Source organism: Morone saxatilis, unplaced genomic scaffold (assembly GCF_004916995.1).
Source record: "Morone saxatilis isolate NCDOM2014 unplaced genomic scaffold, NCSU_SB_2.0 Contig0, whole genome shotgun sequence".
NCBI classification, from domain to species: Eukaryota; Metazoa; Chordata; class Actinopteri; family Moronidae; genus Morone; species Morone saxatilis.
This window is the reverse complement of record NW_023339650.1, coordinates 18307889-18329045: the sequence shown is the minus strand read 5'-3', so window position 1 is coordinate 18329045 and position 21157 is coordinate 18307889. Positions and strand designations below refer to the sequence as shown.

Genomic DNA, 21157 nt, shown 5'->3' with positions numbered 1-21157 from the left:
ATCTAGGGGGAATAAAAATCTATGGAATCAATCAGTAATGTATGAAAGCATAGACGAATCGGAGTTAAAATGTTGGAGAAAATGTGCGAGGGCAATGAACTGGATGGAGGAGATGAAAAAGACAACATCCATCTTCAGCAAGACAATTAATCTCTACGAATGGTAGTGCAAGCTGCTCTGTAGCGTTGCAATGTAACTGACTGAGTATGAAGCAGAACACAAAAATAAAAACGGAGTTTAGAGTGATTCCTTTTGCTCATGTCAGAAGCATTCTGCATCTAAAAGATGCCCACATTACTCTGTTCAAACATACTCACCGGCTGTGAAGCACTGTTTGCGCATCATCAGTAATGCAACTTATAATTAATGAAGTGCAGCTCACTCCTTTACTATTCAAATAAAGGGAAAGAAGGAGACATGGCAGGAGGCAGTTGGTGCAGTGATTAAACTTTATTTGAATTTGACATTCACTAAGTTGCTAATACACTATGATGATTGCCGTTTTGGTGATACCATTGGCATTGTAGAGGCTTATTTTCCGGCATTAATCACTTCCATAGAAGTTTGTCTAATGATTCCTACTACATTGTGCAAACTTTCTTATTATTAGATAATAGTACACCCAAATAGGTTTCTAAAATGGAGTTGAATAGTTTTGGAATGTTCATCAATTTTTTTATTTTTCATTTTACAAGCAGTACATTTAAATCTATTTTTGAGGCTCACTTCACTATGTTCGCATTACACATTGAAGGAATTCGTATTTTCTGATTGCATAATTAGCTGCCGCCGTGGTAAATCACAAATTGAAAGAGAGATGCTGCATACAGAAATTATTTTTCTGCACATAAGTGTCACCCCAATTGTAGTCCTCGAGCTGTCTCAGTGGTTCTTCTACACTGCTAGGATTTAAAGCCTATTGTGAAAGAGATACATAAGTGTCATGAAAGTGCTTTTTGACTAAAGTTTCCTCTTTTCACAGGAATCTAAAGGACATCAAAGAGAGGAATACAATGTCTGTTCTGATGACACTGTGTTCATCCAGTGTTCATCCTATCAGAAGCGTATTACCATAATTCAGAAGTCATCCAGGACATTTCCCAGCTGATTGGATACCATGAGAACCAATCAGGTTCTGCTCCTCTTGATGCTCTCTATCCTGTGGCCCAGCACTGCCCTGCCTTTCACGCCTGGGAATATTGGGAATCTGTTTGGGATGGCAGAGAGTGATGGGAGGATTCTTCAGCGGTCCAAACGTGGATGGATGTGGAATCAATTCTTTCTGCTCGAGGAATACACAGGAAATGACCATCAATATGTTGGCAAGGTAACGTGTCCAAACACATTGTCTGCAGACTAATTATAGAAGGTTTAGCTTGTTAAAGTAGTGTTTGATGTAATTGGCTGAAGACGAATGGGGTGCCAGAAATCTTTACAGGCACAGTTAACTGGAGCTATCAGATACACAGCAAGTGCACATGAACTGATCTATATGCCTCAAGTCTTCCACGCTTCTTCAGAAAACAGTTATTTTTAGTCACATTGTTCAGCAAAAAAAATACTCTATTATATCTAAAATAAAAGTTCCATTGATTTCTTGTTGGGAAGATGCTGTCAATGTAATAAGACTATCTCATTGTTAACCAAAAGCAACAATGTGTGGCTTTTTTAACAGATAATATGAAGTCATTTTCGTCAGACAAGCCTAATAATCACTGCTCAAATCAGTCAATAGTGGCAAGTGAACATGACTCATGAGCCAACTGAGCTGTTAGCAAGCCCTATTCAAAAGCAGGGCCATGAAAGAAATAGACTTAGACATCTTTTTTCAAAAATGACCCCATAAGGAGGTACATGGTCACTGTGGCACAGAAATAAAATAAGTAGACAGCGACACCTATTGCACAGTCATTGAAATCAAACTTTGACACACTACGTACTGCCACAAAGTGTTCCTATTTTCAATTTACTGTAAAGCTCTTCTTTACTCTCTATAGACGTTTGACAAAAAACAAACAAAAACACAGAAATGAGGTACGAACTTCATAATCAACATCAGGTCACGGCCCACACAAGTCTGACTCAAAACAGGCACGAGTCTCAGGTGCCGGGAAAGTGGTTGGAGACCAAATTCAAAAACTACAGCTCTTGCAAGGCACTTTTCTCCTAAGACCCCAAGTTTCGGGACAATGCTCCCCTTTCCCCCGAGTTTCAGAACAATGCTCCTCCTCCCCACCCACCCGGATCAAAGAGGTTCTTGTCAGCTCACCCGTGCTAGCACTATAAAGACAGGTGTGATGGGGAACGCTACAGTTATCAATTCGAGGGAGGGAAATGAGGTGACTGTCGACAGCCAATTTTCTCAGAGGAAGCTGGCTTTCATCACACACCTCATTCTCCGGAGTAAACAAGTGTCTTGTGCAAGGTTGAGTAGGGGGATATGACAACTTCTTTTGCAGAAACCATCATCCTGATGTGGTGAAGAGAAAGAAACAGCAAAAAATAAATGGAATAGAGATAGAAGGAGGAGGAAGAAGAAAACATATCAATCAAGAAGGCCAATGAAATTCCCCTTGTTGTGTTATGTGATGAAGCAGCAAAGCAAATGCTAACTATAAATGGGGCCATCCCTTGATATGTCAGTGACTGGTACGATGTGGCTTTCTTCCCGACTCTTTGATGCTTTCTGGCACCCAACTTCAGCAGCATGACAGCAATCACATTCACCAGTTCTCCACTCTTCCTGTGTCCAATATCATTCACTATTAAAGTGTCAGAAAAACATGAGGCTGTAATAAATTACTGAGGGGGGAAAATAGGGCAGCCACATACTGCCACTCTGCTTTACAGAAGGAGCTGTGGCGATCCGTATCACTAATTCCATCAGTTTAACTTTGGAGCTTTAGATAGAGAGACATACTGTGATGGTGACAGGGAGGATAGCTACAGAGAAGAAGTTATAGGATGTATAATTGGATAAAAACAGAGATGCAACAAATAGTTTATTAAATAATTCACTTGCAACTATTTTATATCGTGTCAGGCAAGTAATATTCTCTGTTGTGACAATTTGCTGTTTTAAATGACAGGAAGCTTAATATTTTAGAGTATTAGCAAGTCAATCAAGCCAATTGAAGCTAGTATCTGGCAAATGTTTTAATAGAGATCTATCTATATATATGGATAGATATCATCAACTAAGCTATTAATCAAGAAAATGATTATCAGATTAAACAATAATGAAAATAATAATTTGTTGCAGCCCTAAAAACCAGCTATAGTCAGTCAGTATATCTGTCAACAGAAAATTAATCAACTATTTCAACCATTTCATTCTTCAAGCAAAAACTTCTCTGGTTCCAGCTTAAAAAAACTGTAAGACATGCTGCCTGTCATTGGTTAAAATCGTTGTTAATTAAGTATATTTGGGTTTTTGACTGTTGGTAAGAACATAGCAAGGCATTTGAAGACATGACCTTTGGGTCTGTGAAATTATAATGAGCATGTTCTATTTTGTGACATTCCGTAGACAAAATGATGAATCAATCATCGATCGTCACAATACAATCTATAGTTGCAGCCGTAATAGATATTGCGACAGATGGACAGAACGATGGCTAGATAGAATGGCTGAAAAAGACAAATAGCTAAATCGACACGGGGTAGAGAGAGGGACAGACTAATAGATACGAAAAAAGAGGTAGAACAATCGAATGTGGGAGAGAAAGACAGATACACAGATAAAGAGACAGATAGAAAGACAGACAGACAAATAGATTAGAGAGGTAGAGGGGCAGAGAGAGAAAGAGAGAGAGAAAAAATAGATGAAGAACCAAGACCAAATGCAAAAAGCACTTTCATGCCCAGCACAAAGCCATCAAAGCCTTGATGGTCTTCCTCATAAAGATCATTTAATGGCCTTCGCAGTGCACTGTGGGATACCTTGTTTATTTCACATTCAATCAAACCTCTCCAATCAACCCACACACACTCACTAACTGTCACTTGAGGTTGATTTCTTGATTACGGCAATCAAATTGGATGTAAAGAACAGTCACCCTCTTGCATAGCTCACTCCTTAACTGAAAAAAGGAGCAGCGAATACTGCGACAGTGCACTACTGTGACTGCACCATATAATAAATGCAGTTTATATTGCTTATCAAGGTGTTCAAAAGACACGCTGCTTTGAAGCTTACACACTGAGTGGTGCTGACTGATAGCTCACAGAATGATAGGAAAAATATCTGCATTAGTAAAAGTAAGGTTTGGAGCACTTGCTCAGTAGCAATTGTCAACAGTGAATAGAAGCATAGTATGTTTTATGAGTGTAAATATGCCATGCAGTGGATGGGCATGTATCAAGCGTAAAACTCTCAAATCTCATTTTAACTGACTTTCACAGGGCCATTAATGAGTGTGAGCACTCACTGTGTGCAGCTGTGGTGCCCTACTTCTTAAGCAGGGCTGTGAAGTGTGAACACTTGCAATGCTGAGCAATACAACCACAAACTTTGGATTCTGGAGCATTTGAGTGGCGTGTTTGAAGTGAACTAAATCCTATTAAATTTCTGGTGCTTTGTATTGTCTTGTAAAGAAAATGTGCTGCCCTAAATTAGAATACTCAAGGTAGCTCACTTTGTTGTGCTAATAGTTTGCCAATATGTATCCTTGAGATTTTGCAAGGCCTTGCTTGATGCATTTCTGCATGAATATTGCAGGACTTGTATAAGGTATAAAAAATACAAAGCGCACTGAGAGATATTGTAAGCTGTAACTTTAACCTGCATAATATACATTATGCTACAGTGTTCCAGTAGTAACAATTTCTTCGCCTATGTCTTAAGACACAGAGGGAGAGAGGGAGGAAGAGTAATTATTCTGTATCCGTTCTGCGCTCTATTTTGCTATCTCCTCTTTGCAGCACAGAGCAATGCTTACCACAGACCTGACAAGAATTGCCAATGATTTTGCTGCTTTACTGACAATTCCTCAGTGTTTGTGCAAGGCGATTTAACTCATCAAGGCTCTCTTCTGTGCTTCTGTTGTAAGGCCTTGAAAAGGCTGTGTTTGTGCTGCAAGGCCTTGAAAGGAGAGCCACTAAATCCCTGCAAATATAGTGTGTTAGTGCTAACATTTGATTTTGTTAAGGCTGTGTGAAAACACTTTGTGCTGCACTTTGTCAAGAGTATCAATGCCATTTGTTTCTAGCTAGATGTAATAGGTTTACACTATATGTTAGATGCAGAGTGCACTACAATATACAATACTCACCACTGGTATATGTCAATAAAAATCCACAAATACACTTTAAGTGATTAAACTGAAGATTAAATCTATACAGTTTCTATGGGACATCCCTGCAGCAATCAAACCTTAAACCTTTATGTTGCTGAAACAGTGCCTCACCTATTTAGATGTACAGGACTATTACTATTTTTAGATGACATGTTATCTCATAATAATTCAATATAACATTGCTTACTTCTGCAAATCCCCTCTATATTTGCATTACCCCTCAGTAAGACATCGATACGGCCGTGGGGAGAAGATGTGTTTACCCATATGATTATATAGACATCCAATAATTAGCAAATGCGCATGAGGTAAGGGCTTGGATTCTCCAACGTCAACAAAGGGAAATATGTAAAATACATACCACAAGGTTCTGCAAAGACTGTACAATTTCCATTATCCTGTAGACAGCTTGGCTGCATAGGGTGCAGGCTCCTTTGATGGCTTGTTGTTTGTTGTTTTTGCTTCTCAGGTTCCTTTTTACAGGATTAGCAACCAAGACTGGAAATATGGTAATAATCAGATTAAAAAACTCCTGGAGAATGCAATCAAAAGATCTGAAAAAATGCATTTCCTGTGGTCTGAAATTGTATTGGCCTAATTATTACACTGAAAGCATAGAAGTGTTTTTTGAATGGAAACCGTTCTGAATATCAGTAATGCAATATGTTCTTATGTCGCAGAGTAATTCAACATGTCATAATGTCTCCTACCAGCAATATACCACTACATAGACAATGGATTTCAAAAGAAGGAAAAGGTGACTGTGACACTACAAGACTTTTTTTTCACAGCAGTGCATGGGCACACCACAGATATAAAGCCCATTTAAATGCAAACATTCAGACAAACACTCTTCTGCTTCGCCAAAATTAGCCTGTCATTCATAGTCAATAGCAGTAGCAGCTTTCACATCCATAACATGTCACAAATCCTTGGTTCACTGGTCTACAGCTCAGGAGAGAATTTATATTCACAAACAATGAATAGATTGTCCCAGAACACAAATATATGTGAAAATTCAAGCTGAGTGATATTCGTCTTTAATAGACTTTGGGTAATGGAGTTCATCTGCATGAAAATATTTTCAAACACGACCTCAAATAATGTGCATATTGTTCATTTAAACTTGACAGCATCTTGTTTTCACGTGTCCCCATTTTTTAATTCTGCCTGAGAATAGCTAGCACTCTGGCAATACATTTCTGATTTCTAAAGTTGTACTGTTGACATCCCTTCTCCAACTGCAGGAAAAAATAATTAGTTTCCTCACAGCATGCAGACATTAATATTAATAAGTTACTGACGTACATTCTTTGTCCCTAACTACATGTCATTTAAAATGTGAACCCATGAGATAGTGCTCTAAATATATCTGCTGACAGATCCAGTACAGTAATGAGCTTGAATCAAGTGTCTGTCACAGTATGCCACCATTACTCCTCCATGACACTTAGAGCTGCTTCAAGGTGATGGATAGGTCAGAGGTGACTAATTTTAGCAATTGTTGCTGTAGGTCAGGTTTTCATCATTTTTCAAAGGCACAATTTGGAAGAAAAATCTAAAACTAATTTGATCTGAACTAATGGAGTATGTCACACTTGACACTGTGGGTGCCAAGGCACTGTTCTGTTCGGAGAATAAAACAGATAGATTCCTCACTGGGTTAACACCATTATTTCAGTGTTCACAAGAATGTCACAAAGTTTTTATACATATGGACTGTGGTGTAAATGTAGTTTAAGTCCCTGTCGCTAAACAGTATATTTTACGTTTTCATTCGCAAAGAACACATATAGCATGCACTGCTTATTTACTGGATGTTCAGTAAATGAATCTGAGGGCGTAAAGTCTTGACTGTATATATATATATATATATAATAAAAGCTTATTTCTCTCTGTAATGCTTACTGACAAAAAACCCATGGAAAATATTCTAAACTGGGAGACCCATGGCTGAACATGTATTATTTTATTTTCCGTGTATTGTTCAAGTTTTTCACCACAGTCAAAAACAAGACCTAGTCTTGCAAACAGATTTGATGTTAGCAACTAGGGAGGAAAAGATTTGTTATTGTGTGGAGAGGTGCTCAAGGGCAATGATTACGACCTGTAACTATATGGGATAGGTTTGTTTTTTTTCTGTTCTTGTTTTTTCACTTTAAACAGCCATGTTCTGTTGCCACAGGTTACACAAAATGGCAGGAGTGTGTTTTCCTGTCAACTTGACATGCATTGCACAGAAATGCACTGCAAGGTCTCCAATGCCCCTAATTAGAACCAACATCACTCTATTTGTACAAGTTTGACTCTCTCCATCTCTTTCTTTCCATATATATATGAAAAACATGTCTTTCTTATTTTCAGCTGCACTCCAACATGGACAAAGGAGATGGCAATGTGAGGTACGTTCTCACTGGAGACGGGGCAGGCACCCTGTTCCTGATAGATGAGAAGTCGGGGGATATTCATGCCACCAAGAGGCTGGACAGGGAGGAGAAAGCTATGTACACACTCATTGCAAAGGTGCTGGACAGGTCCACCAATGCAGAGCTGGAGCCTGACACCGAATTTAATATAAAGATTCACGACATCAACGACAATGCGCCAAAGTTTGAAAAGGAAATCTACTTCGCCAGTGTCCCTGAAATGTCAGAAGTTGGTAAGTAATGGTTGGTTTTATGTTAGAGCTGAATGGATTTTGAAATTCATCAAGTAGTCAATCAACAAAAATGAATTGGCTTTGACAATCAATTAATCATTTCGATGATTCTTCAAGTTAAAATGCACTGGTGCCACTTTCTCAAATGTGAATATTTTCTGCTTGTCTCTGCTTTAACACTGTAAACTTTTGATTGAGCTGTTAGTTGGAGAAAATATGTAATATGAAGAAGTCACCTTGGGAAATTGTAATGGGGATGTTATAAAAAAAGGATATTGTATTTATTTAAAATGTAATGGAATAATATAATTAACAATGCAGAAAAAACAAAACACTATACAATGTTGTATATCAGTCAGCTGAACTGGCGACAGTTCTACAAAGTTATTGTTGTTTGTTTGGTCAGGCTCATTGGGCATTCATAACAAGTAATGCCATTTGCCATTTTTAATAGGCAGTAGAAATATTGAAAGTTTAAATTGTCACAGTCTTTCCAATTAAGGATTTGCTTCATTGCACTCCACTTCATTCCATTCAAGTAATATAAATAAACCAATTGGCATGAATATAAACAAAGCTTATGAAAATAATGCATGCAACTTGAAATCAATCCTCAATTATGCAACCACAAATTAATACACAGGAGCAATCAGGGGTAAATCAAAACCCAATTGTCTATTGGTGACAAATAACAAGGCCCTGTTTGGAATTCATAATGCACTGTTTTTAGATTTCTCAGTTGCATGGATACTGGCAAAAGGTGGGTCAGGGTCACCACAACTCGTCTCTGGACTAATAAACTGCCTTATATGTTCAGACCGAACACACTGGTTAATCAAGCCAGCCAGCCATGAAAAATCAGCAGCTCCCTTTTATGCTATCAGTGCTGGGACTAAGTGGGACAGATGTTCAAGGGTTCATTAGTATGCACGGAGACAGTCAGACCCAAACAGGACACGGCAGAGGTCTCCTGAATGCCAAGGACAGTATTTGCAGTGTGGCGTTATTGAAACGCTTGGGTGGATTATGCAGGTCTTAATATGGAAATGATTCAATGACAGGATCTGAGAGGAACTGCTGTGCCTGAGCTTAAATATTTATTCCTTTTTACTATTTTTATTTATTTGGCACACAAATGAGATTCATGCCACTATCACTTGATAGGTGATATGTTTCATATTGCCAAATGACACTTTCGATACAAGTTTCTGGTTCTAAACCAAGCTAGAAAAGGCCATGAGAACATACAAATACAGTATCGATGACCACAGTAATTCTGTTCTAGCTGGTCGGTAAAAAATAGTATGTATCTGATGTTGCCACACCGATGGGTCTGACAACAGAGGTCAGAAGAAAATGCATCAGTAATATGACCTTGCTAAGCTAAAGGCAGCACTGGTTGTGTGAGTGTGACATTAGCAACACCTCAGGTCTGGTTTTACTCTTCGTCTGTGCAAGGATTCAACTTTCCGTGATGTATTGCCTTAAAGAGAGTGTAATCTTTACTTGATGACGTAGAAGCTTTCAGTCTCACTGATATTTAAGAGATCCATCTACTAGGATACCAGAGTTTAATCAAGGCAATCATTTCACTGAGGTGCCAGAGGAGACCCAGCTACAGTCTGCAAGCCTCTCACTTTGGTTCTGCCATTGACCCAGCTGCAGCAAATTCCTTGTTGTTTGTTTAAAAAGGGAATAAGCTAGGACAAATGTACTGTTTTACTAAGATTTCACCACCAATATGCTTTTCTCCAAAGCCCTGTTGTTTGAAAGGATGAAATTAGAGATATGGTATGGCTCATTGCACTGCTGACAAGTATTGCTATGTTTACAGCAAATTCCCTCTATATGAACACAAAGTAAATAAAAATATGTCCAGTCAGGTACTTGATTGTGTCTTAATATGTGTCTTAACTTAATATGTATACGTATCACTGCTTTGGCATTAAACTTGACTTTGCATGTTCTGTTCGCAGGTACATCTGTTGCCACCATAACTGCCACTGATGCTGATGATCAAACGTATGGGAACAGTGCCAAGCTTGTATATAGCATTCTACAGGGACAACCGTATTTCTCTGTGGATTCTGAAAATGGTAAGCCAAACCCAGCAGGATCTCTTGGATGCAGTTTTTAATGTCATGCAAGTCTGAAAACAGATCCCTTGCACTGCTTATGTTTTCAGAAGATAATCAAGCAGAGAAAGGATTTATCTGCTTGTCCGTGCTGCTAATCTTAAAGCACATGATTTTACATCTACTAAGTATTGTTTCTGGTTGTTTTCATTTGGCTGAAAAACGTATTTTTCAACTTTTCACTGTAAAATATGTAGATCTGGACAAGGTTGCACCAGCTGTTCATAAATCCTTCATTAGCTTGTGCATAATGTCCTCATAAGTTCTTAGTAAATTGGTTAACATCTGTGGCCTCGTCCAATCAGAGAGCATTCGATAATCTAAATAAGGAAGTCAGCGGTATCATTACCTTTCAGTAATAAATCCATAATATTGTTCAATAATGACAAGCGTTCACAGGCATCAGCTGCCATTTCTCCCTTAAAGGTACGTGTTGTTATGCTTGATTTATAAATAGGACACATATATCGATACATGTATGTATTTTATTGTTATTTTTATTATCATTACCTTTTTTTTTATATCAGCTGATTTAATATTTGCAGAGTAAAGTAGCCTATTAAAACTAAACAAAGTAGTGTTACACACTGGACATTGTTTAGGGCCTAATCTGTTACTGCCATTGCTTGATATGCCAAGGAGTACTGATTTGATGTAAAAAGTTGGATCATTCCCCCAATCAAAAAAGTGTTAGGAACGATAGTCAGCATCATATTTGTAGTGTGTAGCTTCACTGTACCCCTTGTTAACTAATCTCCAATAGCCTTGCAGTTACCGTGACCTACTTTACAGATGTTAAAGTCACGATATCATTAAGTGTTGTGAAAGAAAATAAATCACAGCTCGACTCTAAGTTCAATCACAGCATCACCAACAGAAGGAAGCTTGAGAAATGGCCAAAGATAACTACAGCCATTAATTTAAGGGAAGTGCGAGAGGTTAGAAAGAAATGGAGTGATATAAAAAGCCAAGCGACAGAGGACTTCCCAAAGTCAAAACACTTTCCAAGTCGAGGTGGTCCCAAGCTAGAGTTGAGACTTTATACATCAATGGTTCTGGATACAATTGGAGTTGCAAAAGTATCAACTTCGGTATGGAAAGTGTTATCATGAGCTAACCAGCTGTCTGACACCCAACCTTCCATCAACCAGTGTGCCAGACAGCCTGTGTACCAGCCTCTCAATCAACCAGCATGTCTGAAATCCGCTCATATAGTCAGATGAAGTCAAGATGCCAGCCAGGCTTACCGTATACAAGCACCTCGACCTCTGTCCGTCTGACCCATCAGCTGTGAAGAGAGGAGCTTTAATGAAGGACATGAGACCCTGAGGTGCAAGCATAAGGAAGAGCTACATAAAAAAGCTTGAATACTTAAATCATGACGCTACAAGAGGAACTGAAGCCACTTGTTTGCGCATTTAACACAAGTGAAACATAAAATATTGAATCAGATTAGATATTAGATTAAAATGTATAAACTTTGATTTTATTCTTCTGTTTAATTTATTACATCTTTACACAAAATGTGTATTGAAATGTTGCTCCCTCTGCATCTCTCCAATACACAAGCTCATCTACATTATCTCGAATGGCTGCTTCCTCAAAGGGAACTTTCTATGACATGGCCATATTGCGAAGCAAGTTTGAGAACTGATGCAAAAATAAAGACAAGGCAAGTTTTTTATTTATTTATTTATTTTTATTTTTTTTTTACAAATAAGCAATTCATCTTCATTGGGAAAAACTGAACTTATGTTCACTTGTTGGCATTGCTTCCAGTAAGGAAGTGCAATAAAGACTATTTGGTTGACAAAAGTCGCAAAAAACGGTACAAATCTCAACACCTGGTAAACTACACATCCACAAATAAAGAAATTAATATTTAATACTATAACTATCACATTATTTATACATGGACATTTTTACTCCAAGGCCATTTAAGATATGTCTGGTTTATGTGTCTGAGCTCACTTACTTCAGGACCTTGGACAGAACAGATAAGTGCCACACACTGCAAATCGATCTCTAACAGTCTTTTATTATCCTGAAATTCTAGAAAAAAAGTATAGTTTTGCCGTGCCGTCATTTCAATTTTGGATGAGGTATTGATTTTGTTTTGTTTTTTTGGAATCAATCCTTTACAGTAAAGTACTTAATATCATTACCCCTGTCCCCTTCTGACACAAAACATCAAGGTGTAATTTAAGAGGCAAATAATGTTCATTTTAAACACGTTTTCCACAAACTACTGTATTGCACTTGTAGTTAAACTATCCCTTTCAACATGTAAGATGAGTACAGCTAACCATTTTGTAGGAAAGCCCATCTCCTCTTCAAGACACTCATACAGGACTCTGTGGTATTTCTGGTTTTAGTGTATGAGGCATCGTATCGCTACTCAACATCACTGATTGGGTGTCTCAAGTTTTCTTTTTGCATTTAGCTCAACTAGTAGCTCCACGTGTGCCATATGTTGCATTTATTTTGCTGTAGCAAGTAGTTAGGTGACAATGCAGTCTTTACTAGTAGTAGTTACTACATGTATAAAGCCCTTCATACTAGTTTGTGTGGTACAACCTGCTTTAGTTTAGTTACGTGTAAATTTGGACATTTATAACTGGGTTTGAACAGCTGGTGCAACAAGCTCCTTCATGTTTATTGCTTTTCAAGAAGAGTAGTGCAAAAACATTGTTTTTTTTGTACTTATCATATAAGAAACCTGTTATCAAGGAACCATTTGCTTTGTCTGTGACTCATAAAATCTTCAAAGGCAAACCATTTTAAAGCAATTATTCACATTATTTATATGCAGCATGTCTAAAATGAGATTTAAGTAATGTCTGACATTTTGAGAAGTGTGCTTATTTGCTGTCTCACAAGGCAGATGGGACAGCACATAGTACATAGCTCTGTGACATTGTTAGCTGGAAAAAGACGGAAACAGCCTTGTTCTGTCCATTCCAACAACTGTCTTATATACACATTTGATGTGTTTGTTTAACATACAGCTTAGGCAGCGAATCTTACATGCAGAACCTCAGAAGTCCTGTCTTCATCTTTAAGTTTCCAGTTTCATACAGCTTTGGGACTCAAACGAACTGACCCTTGGATGTACTAATGACTAGTTATCCAACTAATCACATGCAGGACTCAAGATCCTTCTATTCCACCTCCAGCGACCTACATGTGGTACATAAATGTAGCACTTCTAACACTAGAAATACGTTGCCAGGGAACATAAGCCAAGTAGCAATTACATTTCCCCTCAAAACGTAATTGGAAAACCAAATTAGTACTACATAAATGCAAACATGGTTGAGATGGAACTGAACCTTTAAACTGGCAAAGGTGCTGGAAAGAATGTTGTTTTTTTTTTTTAAGGCACTATCAAGACAGCCCTACCTGGCATGGACAGAGAAGTCAAGGAAAACTACCAGGTTGTGATCCAGGCTAAGGACATGGCCGGACAGATGGGTGGGCTTTCGGGAACCACCACAGTCAGCATCACCCTCTCCGACGTGAACGACAGTCCGCCACGCTTTGCTAACCGTGAGAGGCCATTTTCTCCCTCTATGCTGTATTGATTTGCAATTGACTTTTAAACATGAGTGATTTGTCGCAAATCTCTGAGGTAAAGACACATCTTTTACATTAACTCATGACGCAAGCCACACACAGACAAGTAATGAATTCCTTTCATTCACTGTCGTGTGTAGATTCTTTCCGTGTAACTGCTGTGGAGTCTACGGAGATTGGAGGTGCCATTGGCCGTATTAAGGCTGATGATCCAGATGTTGGGCGTAATGCTGAGATGGAGTATAGTATCGTCGGTGGTCATGACATATTCAACATCATCACTGATCAAACCACTCAAGAGGGAGTCATCATAATCAAAAAGGTAACTTATTATTATTTCTTCCTCATTTCCTTTCCCTGTTATGTGCTTTAGAGTCTGTTGTGTACTTTAGTGATTCATGCTTCGCTGTCTGGAACCCATGTCAAACACAGCCACTGCAACTATTACTTGATTGATAATGGCTCCGCAATCAGACAAAACACTTCTTGTGACAAGTGACATGTTTTCATACAGCTGCAATGGACAGCCTTCCTATCTTTAAGAAATGTGTTTCAAGGAACCCATTAAATAGAATATATAAATATATATAAATACTAACTGCAAGATTTATTTTTACAATGATAAATTGGATTTTAAAACACAAGAGAAACTCAGATGTGCATCCAAGTACAAGGTTTAATGTGTCTTTTTTTGAGTAAACATGCTCCTCTTTGAATGACATCCCAGCAAATGCTCAGATTTTACAAACCTGATATCATAACATCTTTTAATGGTAGTTTAAACCTCTAAGTTTTCCATGACTCTTCTTCTTTTAGTGTCTGTTTTAATTTAAATAAAAAATCTGAGCTGTCTTTTTATCTTAATATGTACATTTAACTTCAATGGAAAGACATAGTACAGTTTCAGATTAGAAATGGCCCCCTGATAAGGTTTATTCATGTAAGAAAGACATATGACAGAATTTATTTTTGAACTGGAGTGTAGAATCTGATACCCTAAGCCTGTGAAATGAATAATATAAAACAGTCTTTTGCTAGAAACTCTTTTTAGTTTTCCCCTAGGATCTCCCAGATCAGTATTCCTCACTTGGATTTGTAACTTAGAATTTAGAGCATGAATAAGATAAAGGCAGACAAATGAAATGCAATGAATTGCCTATCAAAATCCTGGAGGCGAACTGTTTTTATGGAAAAGTCTACAGCTTGACTTCTGATACTCTTTCATCTCCAGGCACTGGATTATGAAAATAAGAGGGACTATGAGTTCAGAGTGGAGGTAAAAAACACCTACTTAGATGCGAGGTTCATCCACGGTTTGCAATTCAAAGACTACACCACTGTCAAGGTAACAGTAGAGGATGTGGATGAGCCTCCCGTTTTCACCCGGAACCCTTACATCATCGAGGTGCATGAGGACACAGCCGCCGGCAGCTTCGTCGGCGTGGTGTCGGCCAGGGACCCTGATGCCGACAACAAGCCAGTCAAGTATGCTAAAAGACACAGCGAGAAGTGTTTAGATCTTAGACGGTGTCAGACTGCCAAATCCTATCCATACCTTTTCATAACAAATTCATCCTCCATGGGAATTAAGTACTTAAATTAGAGTGAACTTAGAAATTAATTAATGACTTGTTAAGCAAAGATTTTGTCACCATCCAAGTGGCTGTAATGCTTTATCGTGGTAATTTCATTGTTTTAAAAGGCATTGTTTCTGCTTTAATTATACCAGTATAAAATCAATAAGAAAACAAGCAACATTTGGGAGAAATGCAAAGTCTCCTCTTATCATTTTTTTTTTTTTAGTGGGAGGATGAAAATGTGCCCACTTGGCTAAATCTAATCCATCAGCCTAGCCATGTGTCAGTGTGGGGGGGAGAGAGAAAAGGATATTATTCATGGTTCCCTCCTGGTCATTTCCCAGTGGAAGATGGCGGCAGCCCTGTGAAGTGAATACAGACACTGTTTATTTCCCAGAATTATGTAAGCCCTCTGTGGCACTGCACAAAGTCAAAGTGAAAGAGCCTAATTCGCTGTATCGATTCACACAGCTCAGTGCCGCCATTCCACACATATGGCGCCTGCCCGTCTCTGACACAGAGATATGCCACTCTCGGCACATGCCACATGGCGTATTGTGTTGCATATTCAAATTTCAGTAGAATATGAAAGTTGACTGTGACAAATGAGCAGGCATGAGGAAAGATGTATCATATTTTGACACTGAAGTGCATGGAATATATTTTCTTTTGGAAACCAGAAGTGATGTAGCGTGTTAAACACATGTTTATGAAGTAAAGGAGTGCTTCATTGTGGTTGTCTTGTGAAGATACGTGCAAGCCGAAAGCATCATCACTGCACTTTATTTAATTAGCAATATCAGGGGTATGCAGAAGGTGTAGAGATAACACATAAGGTGATAAATGTTCACAGTTTAGGGAATGTCATTTGCATTGGTATTAACAATAACCCACTTGTGCGTTATTATTTCAGATACTCCATTGATCGGCATACAGATCTAGAGAGGCTGTTCAACATTGATTCTGTGAATGGGACCATCACAACACTGAAAGCACTGGACAGAGAAATGTCCAAATGGCACAACATATCTGTTGTGGCCACTGAAATAAGTAATTGTTGTTTGCATTTCTAAAGTAGTTTTTTTAGTGTATATTGCATAATATTTAACCTTCAGTAAGTTCTCATGATGAGTTCTTTAAAAGCATGCTGATATTTTGTATCTATTTATTTCAGATAACCCACGGCAGACAACCCGAGTGCCTGTGTTCATCAAGGTGTTAGATGTCAACGACAACGCCCCTGAGTTTGCAATGTCCTATGACACATTTGTCTGTGAGAATGTCAAAGCAGGACAGGTGCTTAAAATTCATGATCTCTCATTTCAGTAGTTCCTGGTTAATTTAGATGACTTTTTTAAGGTATCTCCATTTACTGTTACTCATGATTTGGTCGAACTATCAGCCATATAACTGAAATGTATGTGACTGTGGGTTTATAGACAGACTGCTGTATACAGTAATTAGGACAGTCATAATTTCGTGCGTAGCTGTTCATGTTGCAATGACACAGTGATGAATCTGCAAAGTGCTGTTGCATGAATCACTGCACACCATCCAAAGCAAAATGAAGAGCATACAGAATGAGCACACAGGTTACAGCAGCTGACTTTTGGTAACTTTCAAAGTCAGATTACAGTCTAGAGTGGATGGACAATAGCATCTTTTAAAATAAAATTGATGTCAGTGCAGTATACAGTATATTACATTTAATTAAATGGACCCAGAAGCAGGGAACGTGGTATCTGAGAGGCAGTTGTCTTGGTCACGTTAGGTTAAATTTTTAGTGTTATTGGGCAAAGAGCCAAACGGAAGTTGGCAGTGAACAACAGTCAGTCGTCAGGAGTCATTTACATAGCAGTCACCTCCTGACATTTAGCAGGGAATTGTCTGTATCCACAATGCTGACTACATGCGCATGGTGCACACTGACTGTCTGTGTTGGAGGAAAGTCAGCCACACGTTTTAGTTGTGATAGACAGCAAATCTCTTAATTATCTTAACACTCCTCGCTAATTGCAGATTAGTTTATTATATGTATGATTGGCCTCAGTTTATTCCCACATTATTGCAATAAGCTATAATGCATGGAAATAAATATATTTTGAATGTAATAAAAAATAGTAAACCGCTTTCCTTTTTGAGTCATGTGTTTATGATTATTATGTTATCAGCTTCTAAACAATATTAATTACACACTTCCATGTGTACGCTCACTCCTTTTCCTCATACTTTGTTCTGTTCTTTTCTTCTTTCAGCTGATACAGACAATAAGTGCTGTTGACACAGACGAACCCCTGGTTGGACACAAGTTTGTCTTTAGTATAAGTCCCACCAATCCAAACTTCACAATTGTTGACAGGGAAGGTAAGATATACATTTTTTACTGAATAACCAATGATTTTGGGGAAATGATTTTGATAAGATGAACATTTAAAGTGCCATTAATTTAAATATGAAAATGAACATTTTAATTTAGAGCAGAATGGGTACAATATATTTGACAAGAAAACATGCATTTCCATTGTGTGATTTTAGTCTTCTGATTGACTTCTTGAAAATCTTGTCTAGAGTTGTTGCAAAATTTCATTTACAAAAGAGCCGCTGTGAAAGTCAGCCCACATCTGTCCTGCATTGTGTTACATACAGATTTTTGTTTCTTTGTTAGGCAAGACACATATCTGTTACTCAAAATAGTGGTACTTCCCACAATGTGTTTTCTTTCAAATACTGCTGTGGTAGCTCAGCAAGCTTGTAAATACAGTTGGGACTACTTCAAAATCTTTATCTGTATGTTTTCTTTCCATTTACTGTAACTGCTTCAGTATGCCTAGTCCAGAATTGATTCAGAGTAAATATTCACTGAAAGTCTTCATCCACTGGGATACAAGTGGAGTAGATTAAATGAAAAGAGCAGAGACTCAAAACTGAGACTGGAATTTTCTATTTTAATTATAACAACCACACTTTGGACTTTAATTAGTTTAATAATAAACTGTAGCCATTTGTAACCTCCATGCTTTTGTCCTTTTAGAATGAACACTACTATAGGATTACTAATTAAGCTGTGTTTGAATTTATCTGTGAAGAATATAGTTTTTGAGCAAATAACACAGGTTGCTAATAATATGCTTAGTGTTTGTTTTAATTAATATGTAGACATCTTCACCCGAGATACCAGTAATTCCAAATGGCCTGGCAAAGTTATTACGAACTGTCTGTCACAGGGATACAAAAGAAAAGGAAATAAAGATTGCAATTATTTCATTCAAGATCAGTTAGCTAAGTGAAACATCAGCTCACTGACAAGCATCGCCCATTTGAATCTTTCCACAGATAACACTGCCAATATCCTGACGAAGAGGGGAGGTTTCAGCCGGCGCGAGATGAGCATGTACTTCTTGCCTGTGGTGATCTCAGACAATGACTACCCGATTCAGAGCAGCACCAGCACGCTGATTGTGCGCGTGTGTGCCTGTGACAGCCGTGGAAACATGCAGTCGTGTAACCCCGAGGTCCTGCCCTTCTCAGATGGTCTCACAACTGGAGCTCTGGTGGCCATACTGCTCTGTGTCATCATCCTCCTCAGTAAGTCCCCTCGTGTAGGAGCATGTGTATGTGCATGTGTGTGACCATGTATATTTGAACCTTCTTGTCATTCATGTGATGTTGGTTTCTATTTGAAGCTATGGCTGCAATAGCTGCTTACAGTAACAACTTAGTTCTTTTATTAAAGTCAGGTCAGTTTCATTTATATCGGCCATCATCACCAAAGGGCTTAAAGTAGTCCGACTCAAAAGAAGTACGCTCTTGGTATAGGCCTGCCATAGCCCAACTGCTTCAGTTGGCATTCTTCCTCCTTCTGCTATTTGTGTTACTGTTTTCAAAGACTCAGTCGCTACGTGAAAGAGCAACAACCACCTCTCAGCTAGCAACCTACATATTGAAAACGTCAATTTACCCTAATCCTAAACTAGTCACTGATGGTACAAAAGTAAAAAACCTAGCAGCAAGACAATTGCAATTGGTTCAAATAAATGCAACAAGTTGGAACATTGTTTCCCCCCGTAAGAATCCTAGTGGGTGCACCTAGCAGTACCTAGCAGTACTTAGCAGGCTAATTAATGGTGTTTGAAAACTCAATTTCTAGCTGACTTTTTAAGGTTTCCAGCTGACTCTTTAAACGTTAAAGTGACTTGACGACTGAAGACGGAGATTAAAGCTACATGACTAAGGCAAAAAAGTAAGCATCCTCATGTAAAAGACATGCAAATAAGGCAAAAATGCACTCATCATAACCCTGTTTGGATGCTTAGTATTATACAAATATAAATAATTTTTTCTTTGTTTTGTTTTGTTTTCTTTCCGTTTTTGGTTCATAATGTGGACACAGCCAATTGAGGGTGCTAAAGCCAATAACATGGTCCAGAATGAGCTGCAGTTCTCTCAGGCAACAGTACTGACTGTGGTTCTGAGCTCCATTCATTAGCAAATAAATCCACTTAACAAAATGGTCTGTGTATTTCCATGGTAAAGTAGGTCACATGTTACTTGCTGACATCCTAAAGCACCACTTCAGCCCTCCTCGTGATCTAATGCAGTATGTAACGGCATACAGGGCACGACGGCAACAGTGCCTATCGTTTTACCCAGCAAAAAGCAGAAATGTGCAGTGCTTATGGTCAAGGGCATATCAATAAGTAATGGGTTTCAACTGTCATTGAACCTCACCTTCCTTTGCCAAGCATAGTGGAGAGCGTTCTTGACTTACTAGACATTGTGAATGTAGAATGAGAACAAAACGGTTATAAAAATTCAAGAAAACTGTCCTCATAAATGTGTGCATGTGTGTGTGTGCTGTCCTGTATTTAAGCATCTGACACTTTCCATGTGCTGAATTTGAATCCCCTTCCTCCTGTCACGATCTCTTGTTTTGGAGTTTGGCTTGCTATTTGATCTGCACCCTGACTAAACTAGTGATACAAGCAAATTAGTATTGACCAGCTTTCCTTCCATCTGCTTGTTTTAACTCCAAATTTTAAATTCTGCGTCTGGTGGTGGGCAGATCTTCTCTCGCATATCGAGCGCACTGAAGGTTAAACTCCATGCTCTCCTCTTGAGCAAAATATCATGACATCTGCTCATTATCTGACGCTTTTCGCGCTTGAACCCCCCTGACAGACTGTCTCATTCACCTCTGCTTGACTCCGACAGTCAGCCGCTGAGCTGGAACGGCTCTCACTATCAGGTCCTCCTCATTGCAGCCCTCTCCGGTGTCTAAAAGCGTGGCACTGGTCAGTCACAAATGTTCATAAAGAACCTTATAAACAGCCACCTCTACCCCCATCCGACCCATGTTGAAGGCATTGTAATTAACACCCAGGTGGGAGGCAAGTAGACGACTACAGTACCTGCTGATAGGACAAAAAAGGGGAAGGAAACGAAGAGGAGAGGAGCACAGGTGAAGCAGCATTTGTGCTCGTCTCAAATGAGAGATGGCTTCCTCTGTTTCTGAAGAATTATGGGTTTATTTAAAAACTTGCTACCACACAGTGCCACTCTCTGGAAACATGCTCACTCTGCAATCTCTGATTGAGGAGATGGAATATGAGGCTGTGTGCTGGAGAGAAAATAAAAAGGATTCTCCAACCACCGTGCATTTTATACAGTGAATGTGCCGTTCAAGGGAAAAAGAAAGAAGAAGCTTTTTCACTGAATCTTTAATAATAGGAGGTGAATGCCTGAGGCAGTGTTGGGGATTTATCACTGGTAGCAAATGTGTCTCCCCCTCTGCGCTTTTGCTCCCCTGTGCTCTTTAATGCATGACACATGTTAGGAGGCACACATCTTATGCTGAGCTTTCTCTCTCTGTATTTCCCACTGTTTTTGTGTAGTGATCGTGGTGCTGTTTGCTGC

The 21157-nt window shown here is 38.7% G+C and overlaps 1 protein-coding gene across 1 annotated transcript in view; it reads left to right on the top strand.

Annotated features, from left to right (window-relative positions):
* Positions 1 to 997: 997 nt before the first annotated feature.
* The window catches only part of LOC118324735 (cadherin-10-like), a 20479-nt gene continuing 319 nt past the window's right edge, over positions 998 to 21157 (top strand). The window contains exons 1-11 of the mRNA XM_035657196.1: positions 998 to 1327; positions 7662 to 7956; positions 9933 to 10052; positions 13473 to 13640; positions 13808 to 13989; positions 14899 to 15152; positions 16158 to 16294; positions 16419 to 16540; positions 17500 to 17608; positions 18578 to 18829; positions 21136 to 21155. Coding sequence (XP_035513089.1) covers positions 1118 to 1327; positions 7662 to 7956; positions 9933 to 10052; positions 13473 to 13640; positions 13808 to 13989; positions 14899 to 15152; positions 16158 to 16294; positions 16419 to 16540; positions 17500 to 17608; positions 18578 to 18829; positions 21136 to 21155 — 1869 coding nt within the window. The 5' untranslated portion in view covers positions 998 to 1117. The remainder of the gene's footprint in view (positions 1328 to 7661; positions 7957 to 9932; positions 10053 to 13472; positions 13641 to 13807; positions 13990 to 14898; positions 15153 to 16157; positions 16295 to 16418; positions 16541 to 17499; positions 17609 to 18577; positions 18830 to 21135; positions 21156 to 21157) is intronic.